The sequence below is a fragment of the Solanum lycopersicum genome, chromosome 2 (genome assembly GCF_036512215.1).
Source record: "Solanum lycopersicum chromosome 2, SLM_r2.1".
In the NCBI taxonomy this organism is placed as follows: Eukaryota; Viridiplantae; Streptophyta; class Magnoliopsida; order Solanales; family Solanaceae; genus Solanum; species Solanum lycopersicum.
The window spans coordinates 67,418,269-67,439,067 of record NC_090801.1 but is presented as its reverse complement, the minus strand read 5'-3'; the positions used below and the strand labels follow the sequence as shown (position 1 = coordinate 67,439,067).

Sequence of the window (20,799 nt, the reverse complement as noted above, 5' to 3'; positions counted from 1 at the left end):
TATATACAATTTGAATTTGTATAAAACGAGAAAGAGAAAAAAGCAAAAAATGACTTGTGCAAGGAATATACAATTGATTCGAATTGTATAAAATGAGAAATGAAAAAATTATATACAATTTGAATTTGTATAAAACGAGAAAGGCAAAAGAGACTTGGGTAGGAAAATATTTGTATTGTATAATTATAAGTGTATAGGACGAAGATATATGTATATGCATGCGTTTATACAATTTTCTCTCGCTTTATACAGTTAAAAACACAATTTATACAATTCTATTTGTATAAAGTGAGAGAGGCGAGCTATAAGAATCAGCGAGCGAGAGAGGGAGAGTGGCGAGCGAAAATATGAGGGAGAGAGGGACTGACAAACAGTTTGCTGTGGAACATAAATAAATCAAAGGGTAACTACTATATTTATTTTATATTATTAGTTTGTCATTCTATATAATTATCCTCATTTAAAATAGTAAAGAGAAAAAAATAAGTTTAATACTAGGACAAAAATAAAAGAGAAAATTGTATATAATGACAAACTAATAGATCAAATTAATTGCTATAACCACCCTTTGATTTAATTGTGTTTCGTAGCAAACTGTTTGCCATTCACCTCTCTCCCTCAAACTCTCGCTTGCCACTCTCTTCTCTTGCTCCATCTCTTGCTCGCTTCCTCTCACTTTTATACAAACACAACTGTATAAAATTATTTCTGTTTGTATAAAGTAGAAGAAATTATATAAATACATATATTTTTGTTCGCCTCTCTCCCCTCTTCCAGATCTCGCTCGCTACTCTCACCTCTCTCGCGTATACAAACAGAAGCTAAATGTATAAATTGTGTTTCTGTTTGTATAAAGCGAGAGAAAATTGTATATACACGTGCAAATACATATATTTTCGTCCTATACACTTATAATTTATGCAATAAAAATATTCTGCCCAGTTTCTTTTGTCTTTCTCGTTTTATACAGATTCAAATTGTATATAATTTCTCTCTTTCTCAATTTATACAATTCGATTCAATGTATATCCCCGCCCAAGTCTCTTTTGCCTTTCTCTCTTTCTCATTTTATACAAATTCAAATTGTATATAATCGTTCTATACACTTATAGTTATACAATTTGTTTTATACACTTTATTTTTATACAATTCTCTGCCCAAGTCTCTTTCTCTTTCTCATTTTATACACTTCGTTTTATATAATTTGCTTTAATTGTATATGTATAGCGAATTATACATTTATATGTTTGTTATGGAGTGCAATTATGCAAACTTTGCTATAACATATACAAATATGAATTTTATGTTTGCTATATATGAAAGTTGCCCTAGATAAAAATAAACTTTCAATTTTGAAGATTTTTTTTAGCTTAAAGTTTTTTTTTTCTTTCCAAATAGCCAAAAATTCTCAAAAAAAGAAGAAGAAAGAATAGAAAAGTAATTCGACCTGACTTTTTAATATTATCATCTCATGAGAAATTCATAAAACATATAAGATATTAAGACTATAAGTTAAGTATAGAAAGAAAGTAAAAAGGAAAAAACAGGTGAGTTTATATTGAGAGAGAAAGAGGAAAATAGAAAATAGAAAAGGTGTATATAGTTACTATTGGCAAGAATTGAACCTTGACTTCCCTAAACACAAGGACCCGTTAGGGAATTTGTTCCTAAACATTTAATAGTGTCAATTTTGAAACGTATTATATATATATATATATATATAAATTTGTATTGAGGCTAATAAACGATCGAGCATCCAGAAAAGTACATATAGGTTCGCCTTTGAATTCAAACGGAAACCCTAATCAAATTTCGTTGGTATACAAATTTTTTATAAAATGTGATACAGACAAAAGAGAAAAATAAGAAAACTCAGTTCCAATGCGATATAGATAATAGATTAGGGTTGTATATCGGTCGGTTCGATTCTTATTGGTTATCGGTTTGTAAATATGCTAAATCTTTATAAAATTATTATGATATTGAATTATCGATTATTGGTTTTATCAATTTTTGATCGTTATTGGTTTAACCATCAAGATTTAACAAAAAAAAAAAACATTGGAAAAATCACTTTAAAACAAGGTGACAAACCAAATAAACTATGCCCATGAGTTTACAAGTTATATCTTGTTAAAAGCAAAGACTTTTATATTGTAGAATAACCAAGTGTTTGAGACAACCTGAAATAAAAGTAGGAAACCAAACTCAAGGACTTTATATACAAAATTGTATAAATATAATTATTTAATGTATTACGGGTTATTAGTTAACATGTTAAAAAAAACTCAAATTGTTAAGAGTTGATAACCCGAAAACCAAAAAAAAATCAAAAGCGTTATCAAAACCGTTAAATTAATAAATCAAAACCAATAAACTAATAACCTTTTTGGGGTTCAAATTATCGATTTTCAATTAGATTTTGAACGACCCTAAAATTAGCCCTCCTGAATGGTAAAAAAAAGAAGAAGAAGAATTAATATCTACTCGAAATATAACTTAAATTTGTTAAGTGATTTTGTTAATGAAATAGTGATAATGGAATGACTTAGTAAATCAAATGACAATAATTTAATGATTTTTTGTCATAAAATAAAGTTGAAATTTATTTTTAAAAAATGCTCTAAATATGTTATTAAATTATTAAAAATGGTTGGTTGTCCATTAAAATTTGATTTCGTATAAGCCTATAAAAAAGGTTCATTAAATTGACTCAATTAATTAAAACTAAAAACTAAACCCAAAACCCATTAACATAAAGCCCGACCCAGCTACCATTTACTGACCCACAGCCTTTACCTATTCCCTTTTGTTTTGTATGCAACCACATGACGTTACAGAAGTTTTGTCCACAAAGTATTGATGGGTTGGGTTTTATATGTGAGTTTTGAGTTTTGGTTTTGATTTTGATTTTAATTTGTAAGTGTGTAGCTATAGGATATCATATTACGATACAGTATAATGAGATGAAATCAATATTTAGATATATGACTTTATACTGATTCCATCTCATGATTTCATATCATGAGATGTGATTTCATATTTTTTCAAAAACTACGATAAGGTAATTTCATATCATGATTCGAGATATTTTAATACAAAAATTGATTCACAAGTTTATATTTGTTAAAATAATCCCACTTTTATATCTATTAACCATTTATTTCATATGAAAATGAAATTTATAATCATATCATTACTTTTTAAAATTTATATTCTCACAAACGTAGAATATAAATTGACTTTTTGAGATTAAAATTGTTATTACAGATTCCCTATGAGAGGTAGATGGGGAGTTACAATAAGCCATTTAAGCGAAATCCTTAGATATTTAGGACTCATTTATTTACTCTTAAAGAATATTTTAATTTTAATTATTTAGATTTAAGTCATTAAGTTTATTTATTTTCAAGGTCTGAATCTTAATCATTCACATATTAATCATTATGTGTGCTTGTTTTTTTTTTTTATTGTATACCAATTAATGTGGTAAATTACTATAATCTATGACAAAGTTTTAATATTATTAAGATGTCTATTTAAAAGTTTCACCGTTACTCTATCGATTCTGAGCAACTACCCACAACCACCATTTCATCCACAATTACCAAAAAAAAAATCACCTAACACTTAACTTTTTACAATCATTATCCTTAGTTCCACCATAACCATTGCTATATTCAATCTCCGAAATCAATTGTATTCACCATTTGCTATGATCATCACCAATCATTATTACATTCGCCAATTATAATCGGTAATTATCATTCACAAATCATAATAATATTATATATTACCAACTGTCATCATTAATTAATATTATTTCAATTTACTCATGATCACCATCGTTAGTGAACATCCCTTTCATTTATATATAATTTTAAAAATATTTTATAAATAATATCAAACCAATTTAATATCAATTTTTGAATCGTTGATCCTCTGTATTAGTTCAAGAATGTATAAAGTATCAAAATAGTATATAATATTTAAGTACTTCTAATTTTTTAATTATTATATTTATAATACATTTCTTTGATATAATATATATTCTCTTAGGACTTGAGTAAAAGTTAGTGACAAGTAAATGAATTCGTGAAAGGAATGATAAATTAGTATTCCCACCCATTAACTAAACAAAGAATAACTGAGTGCATAAAGTGTCGGCAATTGCCGTACAAGTTCAATAGCAATGAATCATGATAATGACCTCATCTTTACTTTTAAGGGCGTGTTTGGTAAGAATAAAAATATTTATAAAATATTTTTTTGAAAAATATATTTTTAGAGAATATTTTTTTTAAAAATAAGTAGATATTTAATTAATTTTTTTTTATGTTTGGTTATTGTATAAGAAATATTTTAGTTTTGATTTTTGAATGAAAAATATTTTTGAAAAATATCTTTTAGTTTTTATTAAAGTTGAAAATAACTTTTGAAGTTGATTTTTTTTTAAAAAATCAAACTTAAGTTTTTCTTGTGGAGGGAGTGGAGATTCGAGAGAAAGGGTGAAAAAGTTAAAATTTGAAGTTGATTTTTTTTTTCAAAAAATAATATTATTTTTTGGAGGGTGGTGAGGTTAGGGGGTTAGTGGGGGTGGTCTATATTTTTAAGCGGGGCGGGGAAGAGTGGGTTCCACGGTAAGGATGAAAAAATTATGATTTGAAGTTGAATTAAAGATAATATCAATTTTGTTTTCTCTTTTGAGGGGGTGTCAAGAGGAGGGGTGAAAAAATAAAATTTTGAAGTTAAAAATATTTTTTTAAAACAACTTTAAAATTTTTTTTGGAGGGAAGGGTCGGGGGAGTTGAGAGTACGGGTAAAAAATGAAATTTTAAAGTTTAAAATATTTTTTAAAAAATAAACTTAAATTTTTGTTAGGAGTAGGAGTGGCTGGTAGGGTGGGTGAGGAAGGGTGGGGCTGGTAGGGGGTGGGTTGGCGGTTGATAAGATGGGGTAGTATTGGAAGAGAATTTTGAAAAATATTTTCCTCAAGTTTTGAAAGAAAATTATTTTCCTTGAATTTAAGAAAAATGAGTTGAATTTGAAAAATATTTTCCAAAATATTTTCACCAACCAAACATAAAAAAATTAAAAGATATTTTTCTTTCCTACCAAACACACCCTAAATGTCGTTACCTACAACTAAGTAGTGCTAACAACAGTAGTTTAATCTCAATTTTAAACTAACTTTTATTCTCCTTAAAATATTAGTGGACGATTAAACAATATAATAAAGTCATTATCACAAATATTATAATATTTGGTTTCTGCTAGTAAATCAGCATTACTCTTTTGTCTTTCAAGTATAGTCTAGATTGGTGTACTATTAAATAATTACTCCACCGTTTCATTTGGATGGTATAATTTTTACTTCATTTTCAGAAAATAAGATCTTTTAAAATTATATATCCTTTTACTCTCTATAATTTTCATTCTTAAAAAGTCATAAATAAAATGAATAATTTCACTAATTTATCATTTATCTACTCTTTTGAAAAATAATTTATAAACTTGTTTATGCTTTTGAAAGATATTAATTATAATTTGTAGGGGAAACTTTTTTTTATTTAATAAATTGACAAACAATTTGAAAATAATTATACCGTAAATAACTAATATGAAACAAACAAAAGAATATACCAAATTATAAGAATAGTCATATGAAAAAACTAAATGGAAAGATTATAAAAAAAGGAAAATGTATTTTCTTAAAAATAAATTATTAAACAAAAAACAATACAAACAAATCAAATAAAAAAGATAATAATATTTTATTACAGTGACACTATTATTGACTACTATTTTGGCATTGATTTAGTGGCATATTAATTTTGGGGCAACTTTTATTGGCGAGAAAAAAAAAAAAGGCAAGAACATTGTTCATTGTGTAGATAGAAAAAATAAAAAAGAAACCCTTTGACCTCTGAAATTATCTATTTTTATCTTTCTCTCTATTATCCCCGCAATCTCCGCTATTTTCAGGTACTTTTCTTGATTTCTTGATTTTTTTTTATCACTGTATTTTACGCTCACTTTTATCTATCTCCTACTGATTGGAGCTTTAATCGATTGTAAACTGTTATGAACTGAAATGGGTTTCATCGGAATCGGTTGATGCAGAGATTTTCACGGTAAAGTTCTGTTTTTTAGGGATCGATAATGCAATTTCTTGATTTGAATTGTAGAAATCTTGATTTTCTTGATTCTTGATCACTGTTGGTGTTGTTTTGTTGATCATTTTTTGTTTTAATTTTTTCTTGTTTTCGGTTTAGCTGTGTCTTTAACACTGTTGTATGAGAGTTCCCTTTGCTTCTTATTAAAGAAATTAAGATGATGATAACAATTTGAGAATTAAGTTCTCACAAGTGGTGTTTAAGATTAGGAATTAAGAATAATTCCCTGCAAATTTATAGTGTCCATCTATTTATGTTTTTTTATTTTATTGCAATTTGTTGAGTGTTAGGCAGCTGGATTATGCCAAAGAAGCTGTTTATAAATTTGAATTTAATGTGATTTTGCTTGCTCACATATCAAATTTAAACTGTAAGCTTATTTATTTCATTCTTCGGAAGCTGTAATTTTCTTGTGTCACTCGAGGTAGACCATCCATGTATTTCTCCATCAATGCATATATGATAGTTGTTCTTTACTTGTACAGGTGATACACAACAGTTTTTGAAATTTTTTCTGAAGGTCTTGGTCATGAAGGGCATCAACTCATTCAGGGTTTCCTGAAGAGAGAGGGTGCCCAATTGCATTTTCCGTAAGTTATATTCTTACAAGTTTTGCATCCATAACCATCTAATCACAAGAATGGAGGATTGACAATGATAGCCGTGGAAGGTTTTTGAGTTACGAACATTTATTTGAAGACATCATCATGGGTGCAGTTTGTTGCTGCTTGCGAGATGAATGTGAAGATTTTGCCAATCCAAACAGCTCAATATATAGGAACTGCTTATGCCTTCGATGTTTTGTTCAAAACTTCTTGCATATGGTATGCTTTTTCTACTATTGTGTAGTACTATCTTCTTTTTTTCTGCTACCTGTATTTCACCCCATTGCATTACCTTTCAGTACATCCAAATCATAACTGATTTCACTTTTAACTTTTCTGTGAATTGTCAAACTGTATGTCTACTGATCTAATTAAGAGTGCTTCAAATTGAACTTGTCATCATTGTTGCTATCGAGCACATAATTAGTCAATTTTTAGCAACATTTTTGATATCTGATAGGATAAGGTGTCAGTCTGCTATCATGAGAATCTCTCATTTAGGTGTCTTGAGTAGAGAGACTTAGGCTCATCTCTTTGATTTCTAGTGAAACAGAACTGCTCTGAATTTTTAGCTAAAGTTGGTCAATTTTTAGCAACATTTTGATATCTGATGGATAATTCATGACTTTGAATACAAAATTAAGATAATCAAAGGGAACAATAGCCAACAATTATGGTTAAGCAGAAAATACATAACTTTGGGAAGCCTTGTACGTGAGACTCCTCCATGGCATACCAAGAACTTAACTGGCAATAAGATAACTTTATGATTTCTCTGTTACTGTTCATCAAACATTCGTGCATGTACCGTAAAGAATTAATACTGCAACATCATTTCAGTAGCTATTATTTGTAATATGTAAGCACATTATCTTAGAGAAACAATCATCAAGGCTTTCTTCATTCTCTATTGGTAAGTACCAAATGTAATCGCTCTCCTTCATTTGCCATAGAATTTAGAGCACTCCATGTTTTGTTGTGCAGTATGCATCATTGTTTCATAGAGGAGAACAACATGCCATTGCTTCATCCACTCAAGGTACAACATCTTTGAGCTCCTCAGCATCCCTTGATAACTCACTATCTGATATGTACCGCTCTCCTCCAAGACCACTTCCTTACGATGCTGATCCAAGATACTTCCGCTTGCAACGTGATGGGCTAGTCTCAAGAAGGGAGAAAGGCTCAAGTCATTCACATGAGGAAACTGAACCACTACGAAGAAGTGATATTGATGATGATTCTGAATCTTTGGGTATGGGCAATAAATGGAAGGAGTCTGTATGTGAAGAAGGATCAAAAGAATATAATTCCAAGTCATTGAAATTCTCAACAGCTAAAACAACTACTGAGTTTACTCAAATTTGTTATTCTTCAGAAGATGAAGATGTCTGCCCGACATGTCTTGAAGGTAGGTCAAGCTTTAGGTATTTTGTGATCCATCTTGTTGCACTTCATTACAGAGTAATTTATGTACTCCATCTGCTAAAATAACCATGAGAACACTTTCATATTTCACTTTCTTCCCTCTAGTATCATAGGGTAGACAATATTATTTCAGCATGCAATAGGAAATACACTAATAACTCCTGTAATTTATTTCCCTTGTAAAATAATTTGGTTTCCGTTTTATATTTTCGTTCAGTGTTTACGAAAATTCAGGAATATCTTGACTATTAATTTCCTCATCTTGATGATACTCTCTTTTCCAGAATATACTGAAGAAAACCCAAAAATAATGACAAAATGCTCTCACCACTTCCACTTGGGTTGCATATATGAGTGGATGGAGAGAAGTGACAACTGTCCAGTATGCGGCAAGGTAACTGCGATGTTCTTTATACTATATGCATACTCAATAAATATTCTTTATAACTCTGTGATGAGGTTGAGTTTTCCCTTTGTATGCTACTCCCTCTGCCCCAGTTTATGCGACACCATTTCATGTTTAGTTTGTCCCAACAAGCATGTCACCTTTATATAATTAGAATTAACAACTTTAAAATTCTCATTTTTCTTTCAATGAAATGATTTATAAGCCCACAAATGTCTAAGGTTTGTTTTAGACAACAAATTTCAAAAAGTCTTCTTTCTTTCCTTAAACTTTGTGCTAAGTCAAACAGTGCTACATAAATTGGGATGGAGGGAGTATTGTACTAGAAACGATACCCAGACATTCTGAGGCAAACAATTCACATCTTTATTTTTCTATAGTAGTATGAACTGATGTGGTTAACGATCTACTTGTGCCTTCACAAGCTGCTAAAAACCTCTCAATAGTTGCACTAATTAATTTGACAAAATTACACTTGTGTGTATGATAACAGTTTAAATTGCTCTGCTGTTGATAATTGAAAGAAAGTAGCGAAACTAGTGGGCTTCATTTTCCTTATAGTTATAACTTATAAGTAATAAGTGAGACATGAATAACTCGTGGAGGGGGCGCATATACTCCAGAACGAGCACGAGAAAGAAGCACAAGATCATCAAAGCAATAGATGGGAAGAGATAACACCATTGAGGAGATGGCTGGAAGGAGGCATAGTGCCATCAAGAGTAGCAGGAAACGAATGCGATGTCGTCAGAATGGTCACGGATAAGAGGCGTAACTCCACTAGAATGGTCTCTTAAAAGAGTCCTGATGCTATCAGAGTGGTTGTTGGGAAGAGGCCTGGTGACGCCAGATGGTCGCTAGAAAGTAGAAATGACGTTGGCAGCTAGGCAGTGTAAGGTTGCCTACACTCGATGAAAAACCTTTACAAATGGAATTATTCTACTTGAGTTTCTACCCAGATTATAGGGCCTTGGTTACCACGTGGGAGAATAAACTAAGAGAAGGTTATATCAAGGACTTAAGGATATGTTGAATTTGAGGCACACAACATAATAAATACTCATACTATATGATAGTATGGTGCAAAGTTTAAATTATTAGTTTTAGGAGAGATGGTTAGATTCTTTTTCATAGGGTTAACATTTGGTAAGTTTGTTCTTTAAAGTTCAATCATCTATCCACTGTGTACCGAGGTGCAGGAGGGTGTTAGATATAAAGAAGTCCTATGTATAAGAGGCCGTCTATTATCCACGAAGTATCAAACCATGCACCACTCAGGACGCTTACAAAGAAAAGTTGTCCCTAGATGGTATCAAAGAGATATCTGAAAGTGCCGATAATGGTTTATGGATTATTCCACCCACTGTCTAGGTTGTGGGTAAGAGGTTCCAGCTTGTCTTATGGTATGCTAGTTAAATGGCTGTAATGAAGAAGAGTGAACATTGGCCTGATTGGACTATCCATTCAGGTCTATTCTTGACTAGAAAAATTAGTCCATGCTTGGTTTGTGCCGAAATATTTACCCTGATAGAGAGTCCAACTAGTGGGGGACATGCTATGGCCTACCTAGACTATTTATTAGCAGATTCTTTCCAAATAAAACTCTTTACTGATGCCTGTGGTTCAGACAAGGGATTTGGCTGGGCCTGAGCAAATCTGTAATTTTTGTAGGGTACTTTGTCTCACAAGCCTGTTCTCTGCTCATCCATAAATCTCTGTTCAGATTACACTGCATTTGACCGTGTTCTTGGGGAGCTTTTATGATGGGCTTGAATAACGATGGGTTGGAAGTTTTAAACTGTATTACTGTTACTAAAGATGTTCAAATACGGCTCTGGCAGTATTTAAAACAAAGGTTGCTGAACATTGTTTATTCCGTTCCCTAGCATATATTGGTCTTCAGCCTGATGGATAACTAACAATGAGGACAAAGAAGGAGAAGAAAGCTGTTGTCGGTACTTGTAAGGAGAGCGCTTGCAACTCTTCCATAGAAAGAGAAAATAGTTCAGAAAACACAAAAGGGGTGGCTGAGAAACAAAATCTATTCAAGAATCTGTATAATCGGGTGGATATGACATTTTCCCTCCGATTTCTGTTTATTGGTTGCTTCAACTCAGAAAACATCTAATAAATTAATTGGGGGATGATTATGGTGAGGAGCAGAATATATGAGAGCATGAAAAGTTGTTCAGTCTCTCTAAGAACCCTCACTTCTTTATCAGTGTAGATTTAGACCGTTTCAAAGTGCTGTTGAGTAATTTCTTTTACATTCATACATATGTAGTACATTATAGTATATGATGCATAGTATTTTCTTTTCTTATTTAATGACCTCTTTGCTTTGTAGGTGATGCTATTCAACGAGTCGCCATGATCTTTGCTCTTAAAAAGCTTTAGTCGTGGATGAAACCAGAAGGAGATAAGGGCAACAACTAGTAAACCAGAAAAGCTAATCAACGTAAAGTCATTGTGAATATCTGTGCAGCTAAATGTGTGACCATACATCAGTAAAAATGAAATTACTGTTCTCTCTGTTTGGAACTTTCGAGTTCATATTGATCATTTGATGCAACAGAAAACAGTTTCAAAGTACATCATGTAATCTTGTTTTGATTTGATGAGTGATTTCTCCCAGTGTATAGCACATTGTTCCTACTTTCACAAGTTGAATGTTGGCACATTTGTCTGCCAAAATCACTGGATCTGATACTATTTTATATCTGTTCCAACGTCATAGGGTGCAATATCCTGAAATGCTTTTATTTTAAGTCTATTTTCTAATGATGATTGCATATATATAATGTTGTACCATGTAAAGATAATAACTCAAACAACTGATGCAATATAATGTACTATGAAAAACAACTATACGATGCAAATATCATTTCAATTATGTCACATAAATCTCTCAACCTTCAATGGAAATTAAAACAGAAGTAATTACTGCAGTACAATTAAGTCGCCACGAGCACATATATATAATACTGATCGAATATTTCACTTTAAGAAGAGTCACCGGTATCTATCCAGTGGGCATACAACTTCACAAGAGGTAGAAAGACTCTTAGATGAAGTTGGAGATGAACTATGCTGTGACATTTGAAGCAGCTTGAAAAGCTCGTATGAAACTCTCTGGAGGTTGGCCACCGCTCAACTGGTACTTGCCATTTAGCTGCCAAATATAACTTCTTAGTACTTTCTCATTCATGGATTAACATATCGAAAGTGCTTATGGGAACAATGTGCTAAAATGCGTTTACATACCACAAAATGTGGGACGCCTGATATATTTGATGAGTGTTGCTGAAGCTCTTCATTCACCTTCACATACCCAAAACCAACAAAATTTACTTTAAATATTTATAAAATTGTGATCTATCCTACTGACGAGCCAACCTGCAGGGGGGATTGGGGAAGTAGTAGTAGTAGTGAGCATGAGGTACTGAAAATTAGGTAACATGTGATATGAATGACTAGGTCCATCAAGGAGCAGGACAAAATACTAGTCATAATGCCAAGTACAGATATAATTGAGATGGGCTGCTTTACTACTGTCTTTAGCAGTTCTCCAGCAGTACTACTTACACCCACACCCACACACCCCTCAGTGAATGTTCTGCGAGAAAGGAAACGAGCAAGAAAAATAGAAGACAGACTCTCCAGTTGGCTATTGGATAGAAGCTGTGGAAATATACCTCCTTTAGCCCATTGTTGGGATCTTCAAGGAAGTCAGCTGCTCCTTCCACACCAACTTTTCTTGCAGCTTCAATAAGAAATTCTCTACACGTTGAGAGTCAAATGCTGTCACTTTAAACTATATATGACATCTTCTATACTAACTATGTCGCCATATTTATTATGCATAACATCTGCTTATGGTCATAAAACACTGGGAAAAAAAGAAGGAAAATGGCTATTGACCAGTGATGCATCACTGTAATGATCAATATTTATACAAGGACTAAAACTTTAAATCATTATCAAAACTCAGGAGAAAGATCCAATAGAAAGGAAAATGAGAAGAAAATTGAATATTGTTACTGTGTAGCATTAGTATGCTAATGCAACTAATTTCACTATGTCAGGAGAATAGGCACTAACCTGTCACCTATATACCTTCCCTGTGTGAAATAGCCGAGAAAAAGCTCCTCAGCAAGATTATTTTGCTTGTCAAGCCCCTGTTGTCCTGCGAAATATAGTAGCCTGTGGCTGTCCAGACTACTTCCCCTGCATACCGAAAACAAACTGTTATAGCACAAGTCTTTTGCACTTCACAGCTTTTCTTGTGTTTCGCAAACCGCCAGAGACTTACGTAAGTCCTGACATGTTGTATTCCATCCCAAGGCCCTTAAAAACCTGCATGATTTTGAAAAGGTTGAAATTAGGTGATACACACTGGAGGCAACTTCTCAAGACACATTGTTTGGGCTACCAGAGAAAAGAAGAAAATATGAACCTCCGACATTCTTGACATCATTTGTTCAGAGCGAGATCCAAACTTATTTCTGTAGTAATCTTTCTTGTTAATCCCTTCTTTAGGTGCAGAAGGGTTGAGAAGAAACGGATGCCACTTAATCTACAAAAGGAAAAAAGATTTTTCCAGTGAAGATAGAGGAAGAGGCAGTAAAGGAACCACAGATAACAGAAGCAAATGGCACCTCAAAATCATACTGATCACTGGTTAACGCTATAGCTTTATGAAGGTTCTTTTTCCCCACAAAGCACCAGGGGCACACAGTATCCGAACTGATATCAATTCGGATAAACTTCTTTCCACAGTTGGTGGCCATTAATCGATGCAGGAACCTGATTATACACATTCACAAACAAGTCATCTTAACTAGCCTCATTCTGTTTTCCTGTTATACAAAATAAATCATTTACTAGAATAAAGTACAGATGTCATCAGTTAAGAATATTTTTCACTTCATTTTCCCTTAAAAGTTGCAAAATCAGCATTGTCAAATTCAAGATAAGAAATCACATCCATATATCAATTAATCCTCTTTAAAATTTATGTATATAGTCAATAGATTCTAATATTCTAATACTAGCAGTTCCCAAATCAGAATCGATATATAGCCTATAGGTGACTGCACCCATTGTTTTCAACTCGAACCGTACATTCATTTTGATACCACGGAATCTTAATTCAAGAATTGGCTATATCCCTAAGGTTAAATTTAAGTCGATTCTATCACAATATCTTTGATCAAAAATGAAAATCTCAAGAACCCCAATTCCTATCCCCAAGAAAAAATGTTGACTTGTAAAAAACAGGATTTCAAGTAACTATTTAAAAAGGTCAAACAGAACATATCATCAAAGCTTCAGTTTTTCTGAGTATTCCACTTTAAAAAATGGGAACAAATTCATCAAAAGGAAAACTAAATTAAATCTTGATATTTAACAGAACCCCATTATTTAACGCATAAACCAGTGAGAAATTAGCAAATTAAAAAGAAAAGTGTTACCTCGAAGAAATTAGGAATTTTCGGAGATTCAATGGAAGCATATAAATTAGGAAAGACTCTTTTGGGGCCTTAACCAGAATTTGCTTCTTCTGAAATCAAATCTTGAATAGGAACAAATTTTTTTTAGGAAAAAAGGGTAAAAATTTAGGAGTTTGGTGTGATGTGAAAATGGACTTAGGACAACTTAAAATATACACCATGTATTTCGGACTTTATTGATCAATTGTATTACATATAGAAAATTAGGGGTAGACATAAATACTGAAAAATCGATGAATTGAATTGAATCTAAAAAATTTGGTTTTTCGATTTTAATTTGGTGTTAATTTTTTTATTTCGAAACTTTGGTTTCCTATTATGTATTATTGTTATAATTTGATGCTATAATTTTATTAATTTTTGTTATTTATTTGGTTCGTATAATTCGTTCAATTTGTATAATTCAGTTCTTGATTGTATAAATTGTGAATTTTGAATATATTTACCCTAACTATTTGTGCACATTTTTGAAAAGTTCATACCCCTGTTTGAATATTGACAAACGAAATATATAAATAAAGTTTTAAATTTTTTTTAATATATATAAATACATAATTTTTATATATATTTACATGCTTGTATATTTTCCTTGAATATATAAGCACACAAAAATATAAAACATCAATATGTATAGCAAACGAAACTATAAATATACAATGTAATTATTAAAATTATAGTTATAGAGCCTTATTAAATTTATTATATTTTTCTATTTTTATTTTATCTTTTAAATACTGCAATAATATAAGCAATGTAATCTCTTAAACGAGATTTATATTATTAATAAAATATATAAAAAGAAATTCTCAGATAGATGATATTAATTAAAATTATTAATTTTCTTGGTTAATATAAAACTAGAAAATAAGTAGATTTACCCCCACCCCCTCCTCCAAACACACACACCCAGGAAAAAATGAATAGATTTATAAATTTTAATATCTCGTTCTTTATTCATTGAAGTCAACCCAAAATCATAGATTGAGATTTGAAATGATTTAATTAATAAAGCAACGTAAGAATATCGAAATTAGAAATCTTCGATTAATTTGTAATAAGGGGTTTGAAATGTTAAAGATTAGTGTTCAGTGTTCCTATCATTTCTATATATACGTCACTATTTTATATTTTGTGTATATTAAGAAATTAAGTGGGTTTATATTTTTTTTATTTAATATTTTTTAAAGTCAGATTTTCAATCAATGAAAATAAATTAATATGATTTATTAACATAAATTATTTATTTAATTTTTCTATATCGATTAAATCTATATATCTCGAAGTTAATGACTCACAAGACTAAAATAGAAAAAATAATTATGCATCAATTTTGTGAAATAACAAATATTAAAGATCAATTAATTTTTTTAAAATGACATATAAATAAAAACAAAGATACTATTTGTTAGTATAAAAATATATTTATTTTAATTATATTTACTATTCTTTTCAATAGAGATTGATAAATTTTCACACAAAAATGATCACTTAACACATGATATCATATATTCAAGTTAAACCATACTAATTAATAGGAAGACATTTTCTTTTATTGTGTAAACAGTACTTATAAATGCTTTTTCATCTCTAATACTCCATTCAATTATCATATATTACTGTAGTTTGAATTAGCAATTTTTATATGATGTAAAATATGCAATAACAATTTTTTATTATTATCAAACACAAAATTTCAATTAGATTCTTTCTTTTCTAAATTGAGAAGTATTAGTAACAAAATTTGGACATTAGAGTATTTTAAGGTCTCAAAGAATCAGTTGAGGTAAAACGGTCGGCCAGGAATTGGCAGTCCTGTCCTCCCTCCATCCAATTTCTTTGGAGCTCAAACTGCAACCTTAGATTCTTCAAATTTTCCGGATAAAATTACTTCCATTGTTTCTCGATTTCATCGTAAGTTTTTCACTGCTTACATTTATTTTTTAGAGTCAAAGTTAGGGACTTGGGTTCAAAAACAGTAGTTAAAGATCATAGTTTTTTTTTGTAATTTATGGTTCATTTTTGTTGATAGTGAGAAATAAAATGGATATTGATGAAATACTTGGGGTATCTCGGCCTGTGAGTTTGACAAACAAGAGTGCTATTTATGTTTGGGGTTACAATCAATCTGGGCAAACGGGTCGGAGAGGGAAAGAGAGGAGTTTGAGGATCCCAAAACAGCTTCCTCCAGAGCTATTTGGATGCCCAGCTGGTGGGAATTCCCGTTGGTTGGATATTGCTTGTGGTCGTGAGCATACTGCTGCTGTGGCTTCTGATGGATCGCTTTTTACATGGGGTTTGCCCTTTATTTACCTTCACTTTTCAGTATCCATGTTTTACCTCTATTTCTGATTTCAATTGACTCTCGTTTACTTCATGCTTGCCCAAAGATTTGATCTTTTTTCATCAGCTGTCTCTGTATTTCTGATATAAATTGGGTGGAATGAAGAAAGAAAACCATGTTCTTTAGTTTGATCATGCTATCTGATGAAATTGGGTTGAGAAAGAGTTTCTGAAGATTGGGTGTAACCCAAGAATGTGCCAGTTATAGTATTTATCTTCCAAATGAATGATGAATTCTCATGTAAACTGTGGCATCTTTTAATTTTTCCCTAACATGGTTTGATCTCGGTTGGGGTTATCTATTTGCCTCTAAAACCCATTGCCTTATTCTTACTGATAAAAAGGTCATTGCTCTATTTTGTTGGTTATTTATTGCCTTTCTTAATTGATCTTGTTACATTTTGTGTATTTTTGCTCAAATAAATTCCTTGGTGTAATACTTGTTTTTTATTCCTTTACTCAAAGAGATATGTTGCAAAGAAGACATCGCCACTTTATGCATTTTAAGTTGATATAGAACAATTAATTTTACTTGTAAAGTTTACCTCTTTGGGAAAAATCTAGATTTTAATTGATATTTGACAATTAATTTCAGAAGTCTGTTCCTGCTTTTGTTTGTGGGGAAGTTGATTTTCCTTGTAAGAGAGAGCACTCCTAATCTTTATACCTTCAAACAGGAGCTAACGAATTTGGTCAGCTGGGTGACGGAACTGAAAATGCTAGGAAGCACCCCAAGAAAGTGAAACAATTGCAATCTGAATTTGTTATTAGTGTTTCATGTGGAGCACATTGTACTGTTGCCATTGCAGAACCACGTGAAAACGATGGTAGCATGTCAGCTCGGAGACTTTGGGTTTGGGGACAGAACCAGGTCAGTCTCACAAAAAAAAAAACCTTCAAGCAGCTACCTTGTTTATTTGAGATCACAATTTGTTTGCCTGTGTTATTCTATGCAGGGATCCAATTACCCACGACTCTTTTGGGGTGCCTTTTCTCCTTCTACGGTACTATTTTTTCTTGAGAATGAACTTTTGTGGAGATATCTGTGTTTTTCATGCAAATACATTACTTCTGTTCTGTGTGGTCCTAGTGGGGCTTAAGCATTTATCTAGTCGCATTTATGTTATGATAGCAGATTTACCTTTACCTGAGTTCTCTATCTAATCTATGCCCCCAATTTTTTTGTTAAGAAGTTGCTTTCCATACAAAAACAACGGTGACTTAACATTCGCAGTGCGCAACAAATTTTATGATATATGTATGCTCTTTCAATTCATTCAGGTTATTCGCCAAGTTTCTTGTGGTGCTGTTCATGTTGTAGCTCTATCAGAAGAAGGGTTACTACAAGCTTGGGGTAATTTGCACTTTCTTAATTCACCTTTATATACAATTCTATGCTTAACATATCCTCTCAGTAATTTTGATGAAATCAGTGCACATATGTGTATGGATCTCTGTATGTGATTTTAATTTTTATGTGTACATCCTCTATCAGGTTACACAGCCTTAGAGTTAAAAACATATTGTGTCATGTATTAATGAAAATTTTGTCACTGCGCTGGTTAAGCAGGCTATAATGAATATGGTCAGCTTGGCAGAGGTGTTACATCAGAAGGCCTTCAAGGCCCTTGTGTAATTAATGGATATGCTAGATTTCTTGATGAAGCCCCTGAACTTGTGAAGATTACCCAAGTGTCATGCGGGGAGTACCATACTGCAGCTATATCAGAGAAAGGCGAGGTGTAAGTGTTCATTGGACCTTTCTTGATGGAGATAAGTTTTGATGCTAAACATGAGAATATGGTTATCCGCATGGCACAAGTGGACGTGGATTTCAGGGAAAATAAACCATAAAGATACACTACTTAATTTGCAGGATTTGTTTTTTCCATTTGTGGAACTTCTCTAATTTAATTGAAGTTGCCTGGTCCAACTGAAATATTACGTTTGTAAATTTCCTCATGGCTTCTGGATTTGATTATAGGATTTTGTTGGATAGTCATTACTAAGAAGATACCTAGAAACTACCCCATTTAGACATACACACTAGAAAAGGAAGATAGAGTTGTTCAGTTCTCTAGGAAGTTAAATGAATCTTCTGCTATTACTTTTAGTTTCTTTAGTAGAGACTTAGCATGATTGCTGCATTTTTCAGTATTCCTGTCTTAACTTTGTATGAGGGAAACAGTGGTGCATCCTTACTCATTTCTCCTTATGAGGTGGTATCAGTTTTGCTATGCATTAACTAAAATTTTGTTGTCTGAGTTTGTGTTAATTTGTATTCACTTTACTTAATTCTTCTGTTCACATGTTAGCTCTTTTAAATTTTTTGGTTATTTCGATCTTTTTTTTTAATTTGATGACCGTGGTGTCTGGACCAACTTTTGTGCACTTAGACGCATTCCACAGGATACCTGCCACGTCCTACTAGCAACAGAAGGTTAGAACAGATGGGAAGAATCATGATAAGTAGGGATTTTTTTTCATGAAGTTCTTTGAGATAATAAATTTCCTTCCAGAAAAGACCCCTAATAATATTGTACTAACATTTGCTTATGTTATAGCAAAGCTAAGTTCTCTTGTTTGCTAGTTCTTTCTTATGCTGGTACGAATTTCTTACCATAAATTGAACTTTTCTTGTGCTGTGATAAACACATCCATGCTCTCCCGAAAACTCTTAAATCAGAAGCGAATTGTGGCCCTCTCTCTACAATAAAAATAACTTTTAGCGGCAATAAATAGATACATTAATAAAGAGTGCTAAAGTCTTTACCGGCATTAGTTAAGTGTCATTAGATCCAATGTCGCTAAAGCCTTTAGTGACACATACAAAGAGTGCTTATTTAGCGGCAATTGCTAATTAATTGCCGCTAAAGCTCATTTTTAATGTAGTGTCTCCCACTTTGATCCCGTAGTCATTGACCCTTCATCAAATGAATAAGAAGCTTCACAACATGGATCTTCATGATGATCTACCATCTTGCAGTACCCCTCATTATACTTTAAGACTTAACAACCGACAGGGCTTGTGGACTTAAGCTGATATTATTGTTCTGAACTTCTTTTTGTTTAATTTCTTATTCACATATTTCATTGGATCTCTCGAAGTTCTGTACAAATTAGTGATGGTTATTTTTTGCTTTTCAACAGATACTACTCTACGGATCATTTGATTGATACCCTTCTTCTTTCCCCTGTCCATTTCTTAAGATTTTGATACAGGCTGACTTATCGTTCTATCATTGTGACTAACTACAGCTATACGTGGGGATTGGGGAGCGTGGGACAACTTGGCCATTGTTCACTTCAGTCAGGTGACAAGGAACTTTTACCTAGGCGTGTAGTTTCCCTTGATGGCATATGTATTAAAGAAGTTGCCTGTGGTGGTGTTCACACCTGTGCTGTGACTGCGAAAGGGGCTCTTTATGCTTGGGGTGGAGGTCAGGCTGGGCAATTGGGAGTTGGGCCATTAAATGGATTCTTTTCCTGCAAGCTCAATGAATCTGAGATGATGCTCCGAAATATACCAGTGTTGGTTGTTCCAGATGGTGTGCAACTCGTTGCATGTGGTCATTCACACACACTTACTTCTGCTAAAGACGGACGAATACATGGATGGGGTTATAACTGCTATGGTCAAGCGGCTAATGAGAAGTCTACATATGCCTGGTGTCCATCACCAGTTGATTGGTACGATTCGTGAGAACCAATGCTTGACTAGACGTTGGAAATCTTTTGATACAAAGTCATTTCTTATTCAAGTACCCTTTGTTCAGGTGTGTTGGGGCAGTCCGAAAATTGGCTGCTGGTGGTGGACATTCAGCAGTGCTGACTGATGCATGCTCTCTAAAAGAGCTGTGTGAATTTAGGCTTGCAGAAACAGTGAATCCATCCAATGCTTCAGTGGTTGAGGATGTCGCCTCAAGAACAGGAGCTGATGCTTTAGCACGACTTTGTGAAAGATTGAGGTAGAAATTCTACTGTTGAATGCCATGCTTCAGATGTTCAAAACCTGTCTTGCTCTAAAATGTCATTGCTCTAAAAGCGCTAGTAACTAAATTTATTTTTGTTGGGCATTTGCAGGGAGCATTACTACAATGATGATGAGTTTGGTCTGTGAAATCATTGATGGGTGTTAAATATGTAACATACCAATAATTCAGCCATTAGATTTGATTCTTCAATCCATCTAATACAATAGAGAAAACAGAGTCTTTGTTTCATCATTGAATAAATGTATTCTACTTTTTATGCTGCTGCATCATTAAGTTAATACAACAAAACATCTACTTACAATTTAACCATTAATTGCCATTTATATATGATGATAC

General features: G+C 32.4%; 3 protein-coding genes across 4 annotated transcripts; 2 read left to right on the top strand and 1 right to left on the bottom strand.

Moving 5' to 3' along the window:
• The first annotated feature begins 5,808 nt into the window (after positions 1-5,808).
• LOC101250758 (E3 ubiquitin-protein ligase At3g02290) lies at positions 5,809-11,309 on the top strand. Of its 2 annotated transcripts, none has more exons than XM_004232086.5 (5): positions 5,809-5,985; positions 6,662-7,000; positions 7,766-8,192; positions 8,494-8,603; positions 10,963-11,309. In XM_004232086.5, the coding sequence occupies exons 2-5, from the start codon at positions 6,884-6,886 to the stop codon at positions 10,987-10,989; spliced, it is 681 nt and encodes a 226-aa protein (XP_004232134.1). In that variant the 5' UTR covers positions 5,809-5,985; positions 6,662-6,883; the 3' UTR covers positions 10,990-11,309. The 2 variants fall into 2 exon arrangements, with proteins under 2 accessions (XP_004232134.1, XP_010316204.1); XM_010317902.4 differs by having other exon boundaries at positions 5,975-6,134.
• Positions 11,310-11,465: 156 nt separating this feature from the next.
• On the bottom strand, positions 11,466-14,379 carry LOC101251049 (uncharacterized). Its single transcript, XM_004232087.5, has 8 exons — positions 14,090-14,379; positions 13,274-13,421; positions 13,072-13,191; positions 12,928-12,971; positions 12,717-12,842; positions 12,311-12,395; positions 11,880-11,936; positions 11,466-11,787 (listed from the first exon to the last, which is right to left on the bottom strand). The coding sequence occupies exons 1-8, from the start codon at positions 14,128-14,130 to the stop codon at positions 11,701-11,703; spliced, it is 708 nt and encodes a 235-aa protein (XP_004232135.1). The 5' UTR covers positions 14,131-14,379; the 3' UTR covers positions 11,466-11,700.
• Positions 14,380-15,661: 1,282 nt separating this feature from the next.
• On the top strand, positions 15,662-20,769 carry LOC101251346 (ultraviolet-B receptor UVR8). Its single transcript, XM_004232088.5, has 9 exons — positions 15,662-16,039; positions 16,158-16,421; positions 17,146-17,339; positions 17,425-17,472; positions 17,750-17,822; positions 18,039-18,210; positions 19,727-20,158; positions 20,245-20,436; positions 20,552-20,769. The coding sequence occupies exons 2-9, from the start codon at positions 16,169-16,171 to the stop codon at positions 20,586-20,588; spliced, it is 1,401 nt and encodes a 466-aa protein (XP_004232136.1). The 5' UTR covers positions 15,662-16,039; positions 16,158-16,168; the 3' UTR covers positions 20,589-20,769.
• Positions 20,770-20,799: the final 30 nt, after the last annotated feature.

Bases quoted from the DNA above. Each gene is read 5' to 3' on its own strand.
- LOC101250758 (XM_004232086.5), top strand. From the start codon at position 6,884: ATGGGTGCAGTTTGTTGCTGCTTGCGAGATGAATGTGAAGATTTTGCC. The intron at 7,001-7,765 runs GTATGCTTTTTC...TTTGTTGTGCAG, and splicing joins TTCAAAACTTCTTGCATATG to TATGCATCATTGTTTCATAG. The intron at 8,604-10,962 runs GTAACTGCGATG...TTTGCTTTGTAG, and splicing joins ACTGTCCAGTATGCGGCAAG to GTGATGCTATTCAACGAGTC.
- LOC101251346 (XM_004232088.5), top strand. From the start codon at position 16,169: ATGGATATTGATGAAATACTTGGGGTATCTCGGCCTGTGAGTTTGACA. The intron at 16,422-17,145 runs GTTTGCCCTTTA...ACCTTCAAACAG, and splicing joins TGGATCGCTTTTTACATGGG to GAGCTAACGAATTTGGTCAG. The intron at 18,211-19,726 runs GTAAGTGTTCAT...GACTAACTACAG, and splicing joins ATATCAGAGAAAGGCGAGGT to CTATACGTGGGGATTGGGGA.
- LOC101251049 (XM_004232087.5), bottom strand. From the start codon at position 14,130: ATGCTTCCATTGAATCTCCGAAAATTCCTAATTTCTTCGAG. The intron at 13,422-14,089 runs GTAACACTTTTC...GTGTATAATCAG, and splicing joins AAATTCCTAATTTCTTCGAG to GTTCCTGCATCGATTAATGG. The intron at 12,972-13,071 runs GTTCATATTTTC...AAAATCATGCAG, and splicing joins TGATGTCAAGAATGTCGGAG to GTTTTTAAGGGCCTTGGGAT.